General features: G+C 35.3%; 1 protein-coding gene across 2 annotated transcripts in view; it reads left to right on the forward strand.

Annotated features, from left to right (window-relative positions):
- Nucleotides 1-20,859, forward strand: part of DENND1B (DENN domain containing 1B) — a gene marked incomplete at both ends in the record, with an annotated part of 243,584 nt that overhangs the window by 156,278 nt on the left and 66,447 nt on the right. For both annotated transcript variants that reach the window (XM_080698366.1, XM_080698367.1), the window contains one exon: nucleotides 16,689-16,814. In XM_080698366.1, the coding sequence (XP_080554492.1) occupies nucleotides 16,689-16,814 (126 nt within the window). The remainder of the gene's footprint in view (nucleotides 1-16,688; nucleotides 16,815-20,859) is intronic.

Here is a 20,859-nt window from a genome sequence, read left to right on the forward strand (position 1 = left end):
AGAGAGAGAGAGGTGTATGTGTTTTCACACGCATGTGTGCCTGCAGCTTATAATGGCACATATTCTGTATTTCATGTTAAATAGTCTTCAAAAGTGCTTTTTTGCCTTTGTTTTCCTGAGTAAATGCAAACTAGTATTATTTCTGTATATATTCTATATATTTTATTTAATGGATATTCAAAAATATTTTTATGACGTAGTTCTAAGCTAAAACAACCTCCATTTAAAACATCAGTTCTTTACAAAGATATTAAAAAATTCACAATACATTTTTTTTATAAATTACAAGCACTTTGAAATCTATTATTAAGGAACTTGAGAAAGTGAATTTAAAAATTCTAAATTCTAAAAATAGTCATAGTAGCCATGATTGCTCTTATGGGTAGTGATAGGAAAAAGACAGTTTTAAAGTCAGAATCAGATTATTTATGACGATAAATAAACCAAAATACTAGCTGACCTGAAATAACATTATACTCAACTACTACTGTATCTTAATTGTAGTTAAATATATGCCATATTTGAACAAATCTAAACCCAGGCCAATGAATGATTATATTATCTTTTTAGCTCATTATAACTAGATGACCTCATTATAAAATTTTGCAGAAACTGCTAGAAATGATTGGTTATTCATTTAGAAATCCATCAAAGTATTCTTCACTGGATGAGAAATAATTATGAAAAATAGAATCCAAAATTTTAGGAATATTTTATGTGCATGCATTTTCTACTGCTAATGCTATCAGGAGAAAGGATTGTTTATGAAGAAACAGAAAGAAAAAAGAAAGAAAAGAAAGAAAAGAAAGAAAGAAAGAAAGAAAGAAAGAAAGAAAGAAAGAAAGAAATTCAGCATTTCTTTATATGGTGTTAAATTCTTATAGTTAGCTTTAATGAGATGATTCCTTGAGAAGAATCTTTGAAATTGCATTTGTGATGGGTGATTTTTGTTCATTGAGAAGTGCTAATTCTTTGCAGAATTAAGTTGATCATTGAGACATTTACTTAAATATGTGGGAAAGTTAAACAGTATTCACAAAATGTACAATTTTAAATATGTAAAATAACAGAAGAGCACATCATATAGTTTACAAACAAGCAATATTACAACCTAACATAACTGAAATATTTAAAAGTAAAGGTAAAAAGCAATACTGCAAGGTGGTATAGATTGATTATATATATGCTTGAAATTGAAGGCCACACACTTAACAGTTTAAAGGCTGGACAAATCAAAAAAGCTCTGAGATAGAACTAGGACCATTTGTAGAAAGCGTGAGACATTTAAAAATGAGAGGAACTTTCTAAAAATATTTTAGAATATATTTTATCAATTTCTAATAAATTTAGCCTTTTATCAGTTTTCCAAGCTGTCTCTGATAGTTCTGGAAGAAATATGATGAAATACAACAACATACTTTTTAAATGGCAAATGTTTTAAATGAGATGTGTTATAATCATGAATGATCTTACTACATTTTTGTGCATAATTTGAATTGATAAAATATACTTGAAGCCTGAAATATATTACTGTTGGTATTGTTTGCTTGTTTAAAAATGTAACTGCGATTAAAATGGAGAGCCTTTTAAAATCATCCACCCGAGCATTTGAATTATACTTCCAGGCTAGATGACTTTCTGTGCATGTGCACTCTATTATTGTGTCAAATTGACCAGTGGTCTTGGCTGCTCAAAGGTCAGTGGTCACAGTTGTCCTGAATTACTAGTTCTTTTTTCCTGTGGACCCTCTGCTGTGTTGCATGCTGTAATCTTCTTAATGGCTTCATTCCAATATTCACACATAATATTTTAGATTTATTGACTGTTAGAAATACTACCATGCCAGTAGCAGTTCCGCTACTCTTAAGGTATTTAAAATTGGAAAAATAAATCAGAGCTAAGCTTTCAGGAATCCTTTGTTTTTCTTAAGGGAAGAGGAAAAAAAAACTTTCTTCCTGTCTTCTGACAAGAACACTTGCTTTTTGATTTCATCATTTCACTATAAATTTGCATCATTAAAACTAAACAAAACAAAACAGAAACCCAAATATTTTATTAGGAGTGATTTTTGTGGTATTATTACATGGAATAATTTTTATGGGCAGTAGATGAGTTAAATTATCATTTTTTCATTATGGTTTATATTAGGGCCCTATAATTTTAGTGGCTAAGAGACATTGAAATCTTCAAGTATATGCAGTCTGAATGCTTTGAAATAAAAAAAGTAGATTTTAGGGCTAAGTATCAATCACATTTAGGGTTATTGTGGTATATTTAAAAGTGTGGGGAAAAAACCAGTAGAATTAAAAATAACGTTTGAAATCACAAATCAGTTCATTTAAATTAAGAAAATGGACTATTGAAACCTTCCATTCCAAATGTGTATACAAATTTAGTTTCAGTTACATAATGATTTAAAATGTTGTCTTTTGGAGGTATTACTGCTCATTTTAATTTTTATCAACATTTTCATAAGTCATTTGGAAATTGTTCTATTTCAAAAACAATATATTAGGGTAACCCTCTCATTGGAAAATGAAGCTAACAATTAGAATTATAATAAAATTTAGGAAATCTGTACTCAAAAGAAATTTAAAGTAATTTATTATAAACTAACTTCTATATACAGAAGCAGGTTAGACTTGACATCTAAAACAGTGACATGCATTACAATAGTCATTGCAACAGGCAAATTAATTTTGACCTATATTTCTTAACTGTTTTTAAACTTATCCCATAAATTTCTATAAAAATAGCATTCTGAGGTTGGTCAAAATGCTTATCCCTATTTTAGGTGTGAAAATCAAGGCACAGAAAGTATACTATTAATGTGTATCTCAAGCTTATGTCCATAGATGTTGATCCTCAAACTTGTGCCCTGAACGCTAGCCCATAGTCCCTCTTACATAACTGTGACATACAAGTTAATTAGTACTCATTTAAAATTTCCAAATGTATGTGATGTGTATTTACAAACATATCAAAGTCAGTCACCAAGCCAAACATGAGAAGGAGGGCAGGGGAGAGAATGGGGTGGGGGTTGGGGAAGAGCTAAGTGAGTGATGTGTGCATGTATGCCTCTACATTCTTGTACTCCATTAAGATGTACGACTACAATGCACCAGTAAAAAAATAAAAAAAATAAAATTTAATATAGAAGCTTATTTGTCTTTCTAATCTTATTAAATAACCACATAATCTATTTTATAAGATTTTCAGCACTGTTTAAATTTTTAATTTTAGTTTATATATAGATACTATTGGGAAATTATTTTCTGTTTTCTATTACAAGGGCATGTAGAAATATAATATACCTGGGGGTTATTGTATAATTTACTGTAGACAGGACAGCTATGTGTGGTATAAAGCATTTTATTTACTAAAACTTTAGAAAGACCTTTTTAGATAAAAACAGGTTTATCTAAAGTTCTATGAAAGTTATAGTGAAGCTTTCAAGTGTTATATGAAGAAACATGGTAATGGTTTTAATGTGATGGGGGAAAAAGACACAAAGCATCACAATCAGCAAAAGTCATTAAAATCCTAAAGAACTAGAGAAAACACCTAAAGCTTTCGCTTTCAGAAAACTTTAAAATCAACTGTTTAAAAACCATTCGAGTATATCAACTAAACTCTTCTCCCCATGCAAATTGTCAATAGATATGTTTAATTCATTGAATAATTCCTTTAATCTAACATGAAGGTTTAACATGTTAAATGTCATAATATACATTATAAAGAAAAAAAAAGGCCCCAGAGAGAGAGAGAGTATTATATTAGTTCCAGGTTTTCACAACACTACTATAATCCTTATCGTATTTAATGGTAAGTGAAGTCCCTAACAAATTTCTAGGGTGTCCATGTTAAAAAGAATATAGCTTTATTCAGCTTGCAGTGCAACTTGGAAAGCACTCTGTTTAGTTTGTAGAGGAGCGGTTAGGAGACAATGCTTTCAGTTTGTCTCTGAAGTGTAGTCCTGCATGCATGCTCTCTCAGCCCTACTGTTAGAATTCAGGTGTCTAGTTGGCATCACCACCACCCACAGCCTTGACGCAGCACTTTGTAAACAACAAGTGTTTAATAAATGGTTGTTGGAGCCGAGCGTGGTGGCGCCCGCTTATAATACCAGCATTTGGGAGGCTGAATCAGGAAGATGGGGGTTCGTGGACAGCCTCAGTGATACTTAGTGAGTCCCTGTGCAACTCAGTGAGACCCTGTTTCAAGATAAAGAATAAAAAATAGGGCTGGGAGTGTAGCCCCTGGGTTCCATACCCAGTCAGTACCGCAAAAAAAAAAAAAAAAAAAAAAAGTTATTGAGGGGAAATACAACTGCATTTCTCTTATCTTTTTCAAAAGAAGTTTGCTTTGTTCCTGTTAATAGTCATCTCCTAGAATATTTTTTGAGGATGTTTTTATTTGACTTTCAGAATAATGAAAATAAGAAATCTGGAAGCATATTTAAAATAGACTTTAAAAACTATGAATATAGCCTTTTTTCCCCCACTGTCTCTGGGAAAGGAGACCATGTTGTGAGGGCATGACGGCTACTGCATAGACATTCAGTGTCCTTGGAAACTTGCCATTCTTTTAAGTAGTTATTTTCAGAGATGTGATATTTACAGAATAGTTTTTTTTGTTTGTTTGTTTGCCTGTTTTAGGCCAAATGGTATAGATTTTACTATTTTCCTACTATCTTTTTGGTGTAAGTTTTAAGAATATATGCCTTAAAAGCAAAAAACCAAAACCAAATCAAAACAAAACAAAACCCAAACCAAAACCTGAAACCTTAAATGTGCTTCCAAACACTTCAGAGATCTTTGTTATTTTCTCTCAACTAAATAAAAGAATGTGCCGGGCATGGTAGCACACGCTTGTAATCCCGGCGCTTGGGAGGCTGAGACAGGAGGATAGGGCAGGTTCGAAGCCAGCCTCAGCTGGGTTAAGAGACCCTGTTTCCAAATAAAATATAAAATAGGTCTGGGAGTGTAGCCCGGAGGTAGAAGGCCCCTGGGTTCTACCCCCAGTACCACATAAATAAATAAATAAATAAATAAATAAATAAATAAATAAATAAAATTAAGAGAATGTGTCCTTCCTACAAAAATAAAAATTTCGAGACTTCCGGGAAGATGGCGACCGAGAAAAGCGGGGCTTAAGAGCTCCGCTAACAACAAATCTCCATTACCACAAAATCAGCGCCTTTCATAGCCAGAAAACACCATCACCAGTGAAACAAAAAATCACCAGGCTCCAGAGAGAAAGCGGACTGAGAACAGAGCCACAGAGGAGATACACCGGCCTTGCACCCGAGGACGCGGCAGACGCGGCAGAAGCGCCATACTGCCTGCGGCAGCGGCGAATTCACCAGACGGCCACAGCAAGCCGAGGTTAGCCACTGCGGAACAGCTAGGAGAGATTTCTCCGCGCAGAGAGCATCTACAGCTCCCAGTGGCCGAGCTCAGCACACGCTGCAGGGATTCAGAGTAGAAATCAAAATCAAAAAGAAAAATGCCAGCCCCACAGCCGAGGGCGTAGCAGCGGCGCCATATTGCTACCGGCGGCAGCAGCAGCGAATTCAGCGAGGTCAGTACAGCTACATCTGCGTACTCAAGAACAGTGAGTCAAATTGCGGGCCACAGAGGAGAAATCCCTGGGACTTGACCCAGTGGGGAAGGGGCGGTGGCCGAGATATCACACCATAGGAGAACGGGCAACCTGGCACCCCCCACAGTCTAAAGCAGCCTCTATCGACTCTCTGGGTCGGAGACTCTGTGATAAAACCCAGTAAAGGAGTAGTGGGGTCTGAGATACTACTGACTCGAGATCCAGAACACCTTAAGTGAAGTCATAGTGACCCAAGGGAAGAACCCAGAGAAGGCACAAACATCCGAAATCATGGGAAAGAGGAATAATACTGGAGCAATTAATGCCCACAACCCCACAACATCAGAACCCGATAAAACAGAAAATCAGAGATTTCTAGAAGATCAAATCAGGAAAATAACTGTAGAAATAATAGAGGTGCTTCGAAAAGAACTCAGAGAGAGCCAAAAAGAGATAAAGGATGCAATTAATGAAGTAAAGGCCTCAATTCAAAGCACAAACAACCGATTAGAACACATGGAGAACAGAATCTCGCTCTTAGAAGATGAGCAATCCAAAAATGAATGCATAGTTTCTAATCTAGAAAAAGATATCCAACAGCAGGAATCTGATATTGAAGAAATATGGGCCCATTTTAAGAGAGCTAACCTAAGAATTATTGGAATAGAGGAGGGAAAAGAAAGTGAAACCAAAGGGATCAACAATCTCTTCAAGGAAGTAATAGCAGAAAATTTTCCAAACATAGAGCAAGAGGTTGATACACACATCCAGGAAACTTATAGAACTCCCTTTAGACAGGATCGGAGAAGAGGATCCCCACGCCACATAATTGTCAAAATGACCAATGTGGAAGCCAAGCAGAGAATCTTAAAGGCAACAAAAGCAAAGGGCCAAGTGACATTCAGAGGCAAACCAATTAGAATCACTCCAGACTTCCCAAACCAAGTTATGAGAGACAGAAGGGCTTGGAGTAACATATTCCAAACTCTGAAAGAAAACAACTTCCAGCCAAAAATTTCCTACCCAGCAAAACTTTCTATCAAATTAGATGGAAAAATAAGAAGCTTCCATGACAAACAGAAACTGAAGGAATTTATGTCTTCAAAACCAGCACTAGAGAAAATACTCAAAGAGATTAACTACAAAGAAGAAATAGGTAACACACTCCAGAACTTGAGAAACAAGATTTTCCATCCAACAGACAACTAAGATTGGTTATCTGTGGAGATTCATTATTTATGTTAGTCTTTTACCTATCTCAAAAGGGTATTGTTTGCCTTTATTGTTGTTAATTTTTAGGATTTCTAGTTGGAATATTAATATACCTTCAGATATAGCATTTGGAAATATTTTATCCCATTCTATTAGTAACTGTTAACTCTGTTTACATTGTCTTTGGATATACAATTTTTTTTTATTTTTTAGGGAGTTTGTATACTCCTCTGTTGCCTGTGCCATTGAAATCATAACCAAGAAATCACTGCCAATTTCAATGTTGTGAGGTTTAATGACCCAGATTTTCTCCTAAAAGTTTATAGTCTTAAGATTTATATTTAGGTCTATTTTCTATTTTGAGTTAATATTTGTATATGGGATTAGGTAAGGGTCCAATTGTATTCTTTTCCATGTAATTATTATTTTTTAACAATATTTAGTTAAAAGATTTTTATTTCCACCACCAAATGTTCGTGGAAACCTTGTCAAAAATAACTTGACAATATAGGGAAGAATTTAGCTCTAGGCTTTTATTTAACTCCAATGGTTTTTATATCTGCCTTTAGAATAGTACTACACTGTTTCAATTATTGTAGCTTTATATGGTTTGAAATCAGAAAATATATATCTTCTAGCTTTGTTCTTTTTCAAGATTGTTTTGGGTACCTAGACTCCATATTCCATATTAGGATAGATTTTTTCTGAAAAATAAATATATAAATATATGATAGTTTCACCTAAAAAAAATAGAAAAAAATATTCTCTGGTAAGAAAGCAAAAAGAAATATTGAAATGTTATCTTTAAGTCATCAAAAGCTTGGTATCAGACAAATGAAACTGTTATGTGAGATTATCATTTTTAATTTTGGATAATTTGCTATAATACTAGATGTCAATCACTAAGCCAAGCATGGGAAGGAGGGGTTGGGAGGGAATGGGGTGGGGATCGGGTGGGGGCTGACTGGGCGATGTGTGCATGTATGTCTACAAAAGTTTGTATCCCACTATGATGTATGAATACAGTGCACCAATAAAATAAATTAAAAAAAAATTTCCCCTTCTATGTCTCTATGCTTTTGCCATTTCTATAGTTGGCTTGTTGTTTGTTGCTTTAACGTGTTCACCAAGTCTTTTGACTTCCTCATGGCTTTTCCTTTCATACTAAATTACCTAGCCTTTTTCTAAATGCCATTCCCACCCTATATTATCTTAATAGTGAGCTTTACTCTTTTCTTTCTACTAATATATTTTTTAAAAAGGTAAGGCTTGCTGGGTGTAATGGCTTCAGCTTATGATTACAGTATGCGGGAGGCTAAGACATTAGGATTCCAAGCTTAAGGCCAGCCTCAACAACTTAGTGAGGGTCTCAGCAGTTTAATGAGACTCTGTTTCAAAATAAAAATAAAAAAGGACTGGGGATGTAGCTCAGAGGTAGAATGCCCTTGGATTCAATCTCTCATACCAAACAAACAAATAAATAAATATAAACAAAGAAATAAACAAGGTAAGACTTGATTTGGGTCTTTTATAATTACTTTCAATTTATTCTAATCCTTTAAATTCTTGACTTTTCTTATTCAAGAAATTCCTTAGCTGGACATAGATGCTCAGGAAAGCTGAGACAGGAAGATTTCAAGTTCAAAACCAGCTTCTCAGCCTCAACTTAGCAACTCAGCAAGACCCAGTTTCCAAATAAAAGATAAAAAAGGATTAAAGGATTGGGGGTGTAGCTTGGAGGTAGAATGCCTCTGAATTTGATCCTCCACTACACACACACACACACACACACACACACACACACACACACACACGAAGCTACATGGTGTGTGACATCAACAGCACTGTCACCACAGTTATTCCCCAAACTTGCTGATAACATATTGAGTGAACTTTTGAATAAATTATGGTATCAGCAATGAACTATTGAGTGGATTATGTTTCTGATGCCCACCATAGATCTTCTGTTCTAGTAAACTAGAGAAATAAAAGTATACCTGAAACGACTTGTTTTGTTCATTTCATTTATTGATTCAGCAAGTATTTATCAAGCACAAGTGCCCTTATTTTCCTAAAAGCTGGGGGTGTAGTGGTGAACATGAACACATATATCCCGATTTCCCTATGTTTGGACTGTTACTATAACAACAAGGAATAAGGTACAGTGGAAGAGGATAACAAAAAAATTGTGATTGAGGTTAAGGGTGAAACAGGCTGACTGGGCTCTTTCTGGGCTCCTTGATGCAAGGAAATGGAAGTGTTTGGCTTAGAGCTCAGGTGTTCTTACCTACTCTACTAGTAAAAAAAGCCATAAGCCTGAGATTATTTTCTTCTTATGGCACAGCATACTCCGATGTTCTCTCAGTGGCCTTGAAGACTGGGTTTTAGGTATACAGTATGAGAAACTGTAGATGCAGTCAGAAGCTTGGTCTATGATCTCTATTTCCTATTTCTCATCTATCCTTTTGTAGTGTTTGTTTCCTTCTTAGGTGGTAAATTAATTAGGGTATGGGCTAAGTTTCTGTAAGAGAGAGACCTAAACATTCATTCCTACATCAAAATAGAAATTTATGACTCTGTTTTATAATAATTAAGAGGAAAGTTGTTGGGAGCAGTGGGGCATCTGCCATCCTCAGCACATGGCTCTTATCTCCAGGTTTAAAGTAGCTCTTCCATTACTCTTTGTCTGCCTCTCCCAAAGAAAGGAGGAATACAGGGGTAGGCACGCCTGTCACTTTAGGGGCAAAGCCTGAAAGTATCAGATTTCCTCAGTTCACATTTCATTTGTCTGAACCCAGCCATATGGCCATACAGGCACAGGGGTTATTGGGAAATAGCTTAACTTTGCACCAGTTGCTATTTAGGACTTCCATTAGCCAAGAAGATTGTTTGGATTGACAGCCAACTCTGCTACCAGTAAAATCTGGCCAAGTAGAGCTGTCGTTCTCACCAGCCCACAAACTCAGATCAGCCTTTTCTGATATGACTAAGCTCAGTGTGTCAGAAATGCCTTTCTGCAGAAGTGGCCCGGATGACAAATATGAGTAAGCCAAGTAAGGTAGGGAGAGGAAAATATATGTACAACGGTCCCCTATGGGGAAGAGGTTAGCGAATTCAAGAAAGAGAAGGAAGGCCTCTAGCTGTCCTGTGATGAACAAGAGGGAATTATGCAGAGTGAGGTGGTAGAGACAAGAAAGAGGCATCTTGAAAGACTGCAGTTCTTGTCAAAGTCCTTTGGATCTTGTTGAAAATTCAGTGAAGATTTTCAGTAGAGGAATAGTATGATCCACTTTGAGTTAAAAAAAAAAATATATATATATATATATATATATATATATATATATATATATATATATTTTAGTTCTGGGTCCTGAAGATTATTGAGTTTAGGAAGTGAAGCAGGTAGATAGGGGAGGTGACCATTCACAGTGGTCAAAGTGAAAGATAATAATGGTTACTTGAATCCAGTAATGGCAAAGATTTAGAGAAAATGGGCAGAAATAAAATGCACATTAGCAAGAAAATGACCACCTCAGTGATGCCTTGCAGATGGGGATAAGAAAGGGTGAAGTGTGATGTTCCTTTTAGAGTGGAGGGATGAATGGGGGTGGTGCTGGCACCACACCAAGCTTGAGCTTGAGCGGTGGAGTGTTAGTCAGCTTTTCTTCACTATGACAAAATACCTGAGATCCACAGATGATAAGGAGGAGGTGTTTATTTTGACTCAGTGCTTCAGAGGTTTCAATTTGTGTCCCTTTGTGGGAGCATGTAGCAGAGCAGCTGCTCACCTCATGGCAGCTGGGTGGTAAGAGAGAAACAGAGAAGGGCCAGGATGCCAGTATCTCATTCAAGGACGCAAGCCACACAGCCTAACCTCCTCCAAGTAGTCCTACTTCTTAAAGACTCCACCCCCTTCCAAATATATCATGGAGTGGGCACCTGACCTTTAACACACGGGAATTTGGGGGACATTACAGATCTAAACTGTAGCAGGTGGGGATAAGAACGATTTTGGTTATCTTAATTTTAAGGTGCTTTTGAAAGGGAAATAGTTATGAATGATACCAGACTCACTAGGGTTTTATAGAAAAGTTAAGCTTCATACAAAGAAACACTGTAGTGATACCAGGTAGATGACTATGTCACATGTTTTTCATTAAATAAATGTTAAAAGTTACTGTTTTAATTCTCAAGTAGAGTCTTGTTAAAAAATTAATGTAGTAAGAGGAACTATTGATTTTATTTGTTAAAAACATTAGAAAGATTGAATAAGTATAGGCATTTAATATCTAATTCATGTGCTAAGCATAATATGTTTCATGATACAACAAAATGTTTTAACTTTATACCATTGTTTTAAAGTAGGTGATTCTTTGAAACTGTTTTCTAAATGTATGCAGTTTCTAGAGTACTATTTAATTATACAAAAGGAGATACTTAAACATATTATGGGGTGTTGTAGGTTGTGTAGGTTGTCCAAATATTTATGAACATTTATTTTTATCTTCTCTCTTATACAATGATGTTTCTCTTTATGATCCTAAAAATAAAATTTAAATTCTATGGTATAGCAGTTATTTATTTTTATTGCAAAGATGCATCTTCAAGTCAGAGAAAAAGCGATTCTTTGAAAAACTGCCCCTTATATCCTCTCTGTTCTTAACTTGCCCTGGTTGGCAGCTCACTTAATTACACAGGCTGTGTGCACACATTTGTGCTCTTTTAATATGTACCTGTTTGCTACGTTTACTCACATAATTCCTTTCTTTTATCCATAGTCATTTCAGTGCTAAGAGGGTAAGAGTGGAGAATTTGTGGTAATGTTCATGCAGCAGTGAATTCCCACTGTGCTAAAATCCTGGATATAATTCATTCCATGGCTGGCTGCTTCAAGGCCCATATTCTCACTGTATGAAAGGAATTTAAACATTTGATAAGAGTAATGATGTTTATTTCTGAAGCTTATTTTCACTGTTTAACTAGGGGAGGGAGGGCTTGTATAATAATTAACTACTGTTTGTAAACTGAAAACTATCTAAAAATAATAAAATATGTATGTTTTGAAGTCATGTTTAATCATTGTACATTGAGGCTACCTTCTTTTCTTAAAAAGAAAAATAAAACAATTGATTTTTTCAATGCAAATAGAATTTCATAATACTAGCCATATGACTAAGATTCCTAGTGCTTTTCTGAATTCAGTTATATACAATTATAAGCTTTAGAATTTTATAGGAAGTTAATACATTTATTTCATAACTAAATGTATGACTTTGGAAATTAAAGCAAAAGATGTGGTTTCCTGGAGCAGTTATTGGAAAAGTGCATAAGAGACACCATCATTTTATAGATAAAAACTGCTAAAAGCTAATTAGCACAGCAAAGGGCAGTGGTAACTGGTGATAATTTACACCAGGTATCTAAAGGCCAAGAAAACAGCACTGTTGAAACAGTTGATTTATATTAGATTAATATCCTTATATCTAAAACTGATTTTTATAAACAATTTCAGTCTTACAGACGATTTTCGAACATTCATTTTCACATATAAAAACAGTTAAGTTAGCCGCTCTTCCAGTCTCTGGAAAACAAGATCAACCTGAGGTCTACTGACAATTGAGGACTTCTAGAGTAGGTCAAGGGGGAAAAAAAATAACTTTTTTGATGTAGTTTATAAAAGTTGGAATAATTTTAAAAAGGCAAAGGAAAAATATAAATATTTGTTGCTAGGCAATTTTAATCTCATATATTTGTATGAAATTAATGAGTATTTTCATATAGAATAGTACTAGCCAATAGAAATATAAGTAAGCTATTTGTTTTCCTAGTAGTCTTAAGTTTTCTAGTAGTCTCATTAAAAAGTCAAAATAGGGAAAATTCATCTTTTTTTTGGGGGGTACTGGGGAATGGAACCCAGGAGCATTCTACCACTGAGCTATGCCTCCATCCCTATTTTCTATTCTTTATTTTGAAACAGGGTCTCACGGAGTTGCAAAGGACCTCATTAAGTAGTAGCTGAGGCTGTCCACGAACCATGATCCTCCTGTCTCACCCTCCCAAATGCTGAGATTAGAAAGAAGTGTGCGCCACCACACCCGGCTGGGAAAATTAATCTTAATGATATATATTTTATTTAACCATACACTTAAAATATTGTTCCAAAATATAATCAAGTAAAATTTATTTATGATGTCTTTGGTAGTGTCTTTCAAATACATTGCCTATTTTATACCTGGAGCAAATCTGAATTGGGACAAGTCATATTGCTTATGTGACTATGCCCTTCAGGATGCCACAATTCTCACATTCCCCTTTTCTTTCCTATTTCCTACCTATCTACAAGGAGCTCAGGAGTGATTGCTGGGTGACTAGTTTTGGAAGAGAAGGCTGCATACTTAGGATTTGGTCAGGGAGGGGCGGAGGCAGTGTGACTGGTATTCCTGATGCTCAAGGAGCAGTTACATAGTCCAAGGCATGTAGAGTAAAGACCAAGGGGGAGGCTTGCTTCATCACCTGTGAGCATGCGTTATGATTGTCTTAAGAATAGTATTCCCTTGATATATGAAGAACTGAAATTTCAGTTTTATGTTTTATTTAAAAGTTTGTTTTGAGGAATTTTCTTTGTTAAAATGATGTTTTTAAAGGCATTCTTTTTGTGTGTGTGTGTGGTGTTGGGGATTGAACCCAGGGGCATTCTTTTTTTTTTTTTTTTTTTTTTTTTGGTGGTACTGGGGTTCCTGGAAACCCTTCTCCTCCAGGTTACATTCCCAGACCTATTTTATACTTTTTTTTTTTGGAAACAGGGTCTCTTAAGCCAGAGCCACTGGCTTCGAACTGCGTGATCCTCCCGTCTCCGCCTCCCAAGGATGGGGATTACAAACGCGCACCACCAAGCCTGGCTGAACCCAGGGGCATTCTAACTCCAACCTACACCTCCAGCCCAGTTTTTTATTCTTTATTTTGAAACAAGGTCTCAATAAGTTGCAGAGGGCCTCACTAAGTAGCTGAGGCTACCACAAACCCAAATCCTCCTGTCTCAGACTCCCAGGTACTGGGATTACAAGCCATGTGCACTGCCATGCTCTGGCAAAGCATGCCTTTTTTTTTTTTTTTTTTTTTTTGTACTGGGGATGGAACCCAGAGGCATTGTACCTCTGAACAACACACCGAGGCCTATTTTTTAATTCTTTATTTTGAAACAGGTTCTCACTGAGTTGCAGAGGGCCTCACTAAGTAGCTGAGGCTGGTCACAAACTGCAATTCTCCTGTTTTAACCTCCCAAATGCTGGGATTACAGGTGTGTGCCAACTCGCCCGGCTCATGTGCTTTTTATAATTATATTTTAAGGTATTTTCTAAAGCAAAGATTTAGAAAAACCAATCATTTACTTTGCCTTTTTTTTTTTTTTTTTTTTTTGGTGGTACTGGGGGTGGAACCCAGAGGCTTTCTACCTCCGGGCTATACTCCCAGACCTATTTTATATTTTATTTGGAAATAGGGTCTCACTAAGTTGCCGAGAGCCTCACTAAGTAGCTGAGGGTGGCTTCGAACCTGTGTGATCCTCCTGTCTCAGCCTCCCAAGCACAGGGATTACAAGCGTGCGCCACCATGCCCGGCAACTTTGCCCATTTTTAAAAAGTGGAAACAAATTCCTTCAATCATAATATTTTTTGGAGGTGAACAGTAATTAAATACGTGTATTCATGCCCTTTGGCTTTTCTTTAAGGGCATTTGAAACTTAGGGGATAATAACAGAATTTCAAACCAAAATAAAGGGCATTAAGTCAGAAGATTTATTTTGCATTCTTCAACTATAGTATTGTTTGAATATGTGGGTTACCTAAAGAGGTGCCTTTATTGAGGTTAGGTTTTAACAATAAAAACTCCCTCTTAAATAAAATGATGAACCCTAGTTTATGCACTTTGTGAACTAAAATGAATTAGGTTCTAAACTTTTATCTGAATCTATGGAGCTTGGATATAAATTGAAAAGATCACAGCTATGGGGAGAAGACCTATACTGCAAAGGCCTTTCTGCATAGATTATGAACATCATAACTCAATAATTTTTTCAAAACTATGGTTATAATTGGACCCAATGGGGGTCTGTTTCTTTGATCAGATCACAGCAACTGTGACTTCACACTGGAAAATGTCACCACTGTGCAAGTTTATCACCTGTAGAGCTGCTCTTTCCTCTGATGCTGTGCTCATTTCTCATTAGCATTATTCAAAGTTTAGTGTTAATTAGGTTGACACTTCAATTACAGTCATCATCTACTAGAGGAGTCAGAACTACTTGAATAAGGAAATAAAAATATTCTTTTTTGCATATACGTTTAAAGGATAAATGGCATTATTTTATTATCTGGTAGTGACACACAAATAAGAACATGCTCTGGTAAGGGAGCAAGCAAATTAGAATTTGTCTGTTTAGTCTAATTTTTTTCTTCTTAAGAAAATGGAGTTGTTACATAACTTCACATATTTCTGTTTTAAGCACTGAGGAATGTGTATGAGAATTAATACTTTAAAGTGCATAGACTATACTTTGTATTTTTTGTGAAAAGAATTGAAGTGAATTGGATGAATTCTAGCATATTCTATATCTTAAAAAGTGAGTTATGTACATGCCTGTAATCCCAGTACTTGGGAGGATAAAACAGGATCACGAGTTCAAGGTCAGCTTCAGCAACCTAGTTAGACCCTAATTAGCAAGACCCTGTTTCAAAATTAAAGAAAGCTGGGCATGGTGGCACAGGCTTGTAATTCTAGTACTTGAAAGGCTGAGCGAGGAGGATCTCAGGTTCAAGGGTAGCCTTAGCAATTAGTGAGATTCTCATTAACCTAGTGAGATCCTGTTTCAAAATAAAAATCAAATAGGAATGGGGGTATAGCTCAGATGTAGAATGATCCTGGATACAATCCTTACTGTGCCACACCCACACACAACAAAGAACAAAATATTAAAATGACTGGGTGTATAAGTTAGAGGTAGAATGAATGCCCCTGGGTTCAACACCCAGTACTAAAAAAGAAAAACCCAATTTTATATTGGGATTATGATCTCACTTAAAATTAATTTAAGTAAGAGATATTCATGAATAATATAATTATCTAAAATCCATAGCACTTGGAATTAAAAACTGAATATGTATAAAAATTATAACAGATTTAAGTACCTTTAAAACTTATACAAATCGATAAATGAGTGCAGATTAATTCATGTAATTGTGCTCCTATTTCTTCATTCATAAATGTGAATATGAATTTTTTTCTTAAAGACTCTTGTGAAGATTAAATGAGAAAATGCATATCATTTGCAAAACATAATTTCCCAATGATGGTATGGTATCAATAACTCTATCTCCTTTTGCTCCTTTTTTCTAATGACAAAATTATTCAACAAATGACTGGAAAATTACATATGCAAATGAAGCTTCCAAAAGTAAAATAAAATTGTAAGTGATCCTGGAGGACCTATAACAAATAACCTTACGTAGCAGAAATGAAGGATAGCCAACCCGCTTCACCTCAAAACAAGTAGACACATGTTGTAATTGCTAAAAATCTGAAGAAAAGTGGCTCGCAAGCAGTTTACTGTAAAATAATTAAAGCTTATTTATGTCAAGAGGCCTTGGGAAAAAAAGAGAGCATAAACCAATTTGCATCAGCACGTTACTATTCTCTTCCACTTTCGTTTCAATTAACAGACCAGCAGGTGCTCTCTGCAGTTAAAAAGATAAGCTATCAAGGAAAAGGATGAATTTTTGGCTGACCTGCAGACACTGTGGTTTGCCTGCTGATTGGGTTCTTACCTCACCATACCAATTTCTGAGGTGTTAATTTAACTGTTCCTCTCTGTCATGCAGGTCTCGGCCTTGAAAAATAAACTGAAGAAGCAGTCTACAGCTACCGGTGATGGAGTGGCTAGGGCCTTTCTTAGGGCGCAGGCTGCTTTGTTTGGATCCTACAGAGATGCACTGAGATACAAACCTGTAAGCATTTTATTTTATCATTATTTTAACTTGCTGCTTTATAGTTTGAAATGAAGCCGAAGAAAGAGACATTATTTTAATATCACACCTTAAAAAAGTATAATGACTATTTTCAAAAGCCAAAATAAGTATTCTTTAAAACATATTCCATCTCAGATATCTTGACTTTGGGGTTTTAATTCTTTTAGTAACCTTTAGTTAATACTTTCCATGTTTGTTTTTCCTATCACCTTATTAAGGTTCTAAAAGTGGAATACCAGTGCTTATCTCTTAACTAATTAATGAATTGTATTCAAGCATGTTTACCCGATTTTAAGATAATTAAGAAATTCATAAGACAAATGAATTTCACAATTAATGAGTTTAAATATGACAAGTATAAAGTAAAAGTTAAGAATATTATCAATTAGAAATTTTGTAATATTTGGAAATTTGTGGTCTTCACAATTCAGAATACTTTTCTAAGGTGGGCTTTCCAACTTATCATATCTTAGTTCATTTTGCTACTTATTTTAATATCCTAAAAATGACTATTGTGTAGAATTATAGCCAAATTTTTAGATGGTCCAAAAAGCGTAAGTCAAATATATTTCTTTCTTTTTGTTGAGTAAAGTACATTAAACTGATTTTTATAAAAATTATTGGGCTACTTTTCTATAACCAGAGAAATAAGTTTTAAGAGATAAAACACTGGATTAGTAAAAGTAATACAAAGACCTGCTATATAATAGGAAGTCTGTTGCTAAGTGTAGCAGTGTTTCACTTAGTGTTTGGACTTTAAAATTCTGCTTTGTAAAAAGAGAATTTTTATTTTTTTAATTTTAATTTTTTTCATTGTTAAATAAATTTTTATTGGTGCATTGCAGTCTTACATCTTAATGGGATAAAAAACTTGTGGAGATATACACGCACACATCGCCCAATCAGCCCCTACCCAATCCCTAACTCTTCCCTCCCCCTCCCTCCTTCCCATGCTTGGCTTCATGATTAACTTTGTTTTTTTTTTAAATTAATTAATTAATTTATTTATTTTTATTGGTGCACTGTATTCATACATCATAGTGGGATACAAACTTTTGTAGACATACATGCACACATCGCCCAGTCAGCCCCCACCCGATCCCAACCCCTTTCTCTCCCCATCCCTCCCTCCCATGCTTGGCTTAGTGGTTGACGTCTAGTATTATAGCAATTTATCCAAAATTAAAACTGATAATCTTTCATAACAGTTTCATTTGTCTGATACCAAGCTTTGGATTACTTAAAGATAACATTTCAATATTTCTTTTTGCTTTCTTACCAGAGAATACTTTTTTTCTATTTTTTTAGGTGAAACTATCATATATTTATATATTTATTTTTCAGAAAAAAAAATCTATCCTAATATGGAATATGGACTCTAGATACCCAAAACGATCTTGAAAAAGAACAAAGCTAGAAGATATATATTTTCTGATTTCAAACCATATAAAGCTACAATAATTGAAACAGTGTAGTACTATTCTAAAGGCAGATATATAAACCATTGGAGTTAAATAAAAGCCTAGAGCAAAATTCTTTTCTATATTGTCAAGTTATTTTTGACAAGGTTTCCACGAACATTTGGTGGTGGAAATAATAATCTTTTAACTAAATATTGTTGAAAAATAATAATTACATGAAAAAGAATAAAATTGGAACCTTACCTAATCCCATATACAAATATTAACTCAAAATAGATAAAAGACCTAAATATAAATCTTAAGACTATAAACTTTTAGAAGAAAATCTGGGTCATAAAACCTCTCAACATTGAAATTGGCAGTGATGTGTGTTACCTCTTTCTTCTTTGTAGTTAATCTCTTTGAGTATTTTCTTTAGTGCTGGTTTTGAAGACATAAATTCCTTCAGTTTCTGTTTGTCATGGAAGCTTCTTAACATGAATTACCTTGCTCCAGCCCTTTACCTTGAGTTTGTTACTATCTTTACTAGTAAAGTGTGTTTCTTGTAAGCAGCAGATGGATGGATTCTGGTTTTTAATCAATTTTGCCACTTTATGTCTTTTTATTGGGGAATTGAGGCCATTTACATTCAGTATGATTATTATTGAGAGATAACTTTTAATTCCTAACATGTTAAGATTTTATTTCTGTTTGAAATACTGTTTATTCTTCTTTGCTTAGTTGTCTGCTGGATGGAAAATCTTGTTTCTCTGGTTCTTGTGTGTATTACCTATTTCTTCTTTGTAGTTAATCTCTTTGAGTATTTTCTCTAACGCTGGTTTTGAAGACATAAATTCCTTCAGTTTCTGTTTGACACGGAAGCTTCTTATTTCCCCATCTAATTTGATAGATAATTTTGCTGGGTAGGAGATTTTTGGCTGGAAGTTGTTTTCTTTCAGAGTTTGGAATATGTTAATCCACGCCCTTCTGGCTTTCATGACTTGGTTAGGGAAGTCTGGAGTGATTCTAATTGGTTTGCCTCTGAATGTCACTTGGCCCTTTGGTTTTGTTGCCTTTAAGACATTCTGCTTGGCTTCCACATTGGTCATTTTGACAATTATGTGGCATGGGGATCCTCTTCTCCGATCCTGTCTAAAGGGAGTTCTATAAGTTTCCTGGATCTGTGTATCGACCTCTTACTCTATGTTTGGAAAATTTTCTGCTATTATTTCTTTGAAGAGATTATTGATCCCTTTGGTTTCACCTTCCTTTCCCTCCTCTATTCCAATTATTCTTAGGTTAGCTCTCTTAAAATGGGGCCGTATTTCTTCAATGTCAGATTCCTGCTGTCTGATTTTTTTTCTAAGTTATAAATTATGCATTTGTTTTTGGAGCAATCATCTTCTAGGCACAAGATTCTATTCTCCACGTGGTCTAATCAATTATAGTTTGAATTGATGCCTTTAATTCAATGATTGCATCCTTTATTTCTTTTAGACTCTTTAAATTCTTTTCGGAAGTCCTGTATTATTTCTACAGTTATATTCCTGATTTGATCTTCTGAAAATCTCTGAATTTCTGTTTTATCAGGTTCTGATATTATGGGGTTTGGGGCATTCATTGCTCTATTGTTGTTCCTTGTTCCTGTGATTTTAGAAGTTCGTACCTTCTCTGGGTTCTTCCCTGGGTCACCACGACTTCACTTAAGGTGCTCTGGATCTCGAGTTTGTGGTAATCTCTGCTGCCACTACTCCTTTACTGCGTTGTATCGTAAAGTCTCAGACCCAGGGAGTTAATCGAGGCTGCGTTAGAACGTGGGGGTGCCAGGCTGGGCGTTTTCCCATGGAGAGCTGCAACTAGGGTGTGGTATCTTTGCCACGACTACTCCTTCACTGAGTTGGACTGCAAAATCTCAGACCCAGGGTTGAAATTAGAGAATTACAGCAACATAGGCATACCTATGTTCATAACAGCACAATTTGTAATTGACAAAATATGGAAACAACCTAGGTCCCCATCAACAGATGAATGGTTTGCAAAATTATGGAAAATACACACGATGGAATTCTATCCAGCTATAAAGAAGAACAAAATCATGTCATTGTAAGAAGATGGAAAGTCCTGGAGAGTATTATGTTAAGTGAGATCAGCCAAACACAGAAAGAAAAGGGACATATGTTTCCTCTAATATACCCAAACTAGGGAGCATTGGGGATATCAGAGGACTCCAGATAATGGAAGGGAAATCTCAGCAAAGTTTGAATGGAAAGCTAGGAGAGGAAGAAGGCCGAACTTGATTAATGAGTGGCTACTTCCAAATATGTGTAAAAGTATGAATATAGCATGGTTACCCTGGGTATTAATTGTTGGGAGGGGGGAAGGGAAAATGGGAGGGAAGAGGGGACTAAGTACAGTTTAAATGTATACCATTTATTTTTAATAAAAATAAATAAATTTAAAAAAATCTCAGACCCAGGGAGATTATCAAAGATGCTCCAAGTCCCTGTGGGTGCAGTGCTTGGATTTCTCCTCTGTGGGCCACAATTTCACTTAGTTATTGTATGTGTTTATCTGGATCTGTTGCAGGTGTGGTGAACTTGTCGCCACTGCTGGCAATATCATGC

This window comes from Muscardinus avellanarius (genome assembly GCF_963383645.1).
Source record: "Muscardinus avellanarius genome assembly, chromosome: 7".
In the NCBI taxonomy this organism is placed as follows: domain Eukaryota; kingdom Metazoa; phylum Chordata; class Mammalia; order Rodentia; family Gliridae; genus Muscardinus; species Muscardinus avellanarius.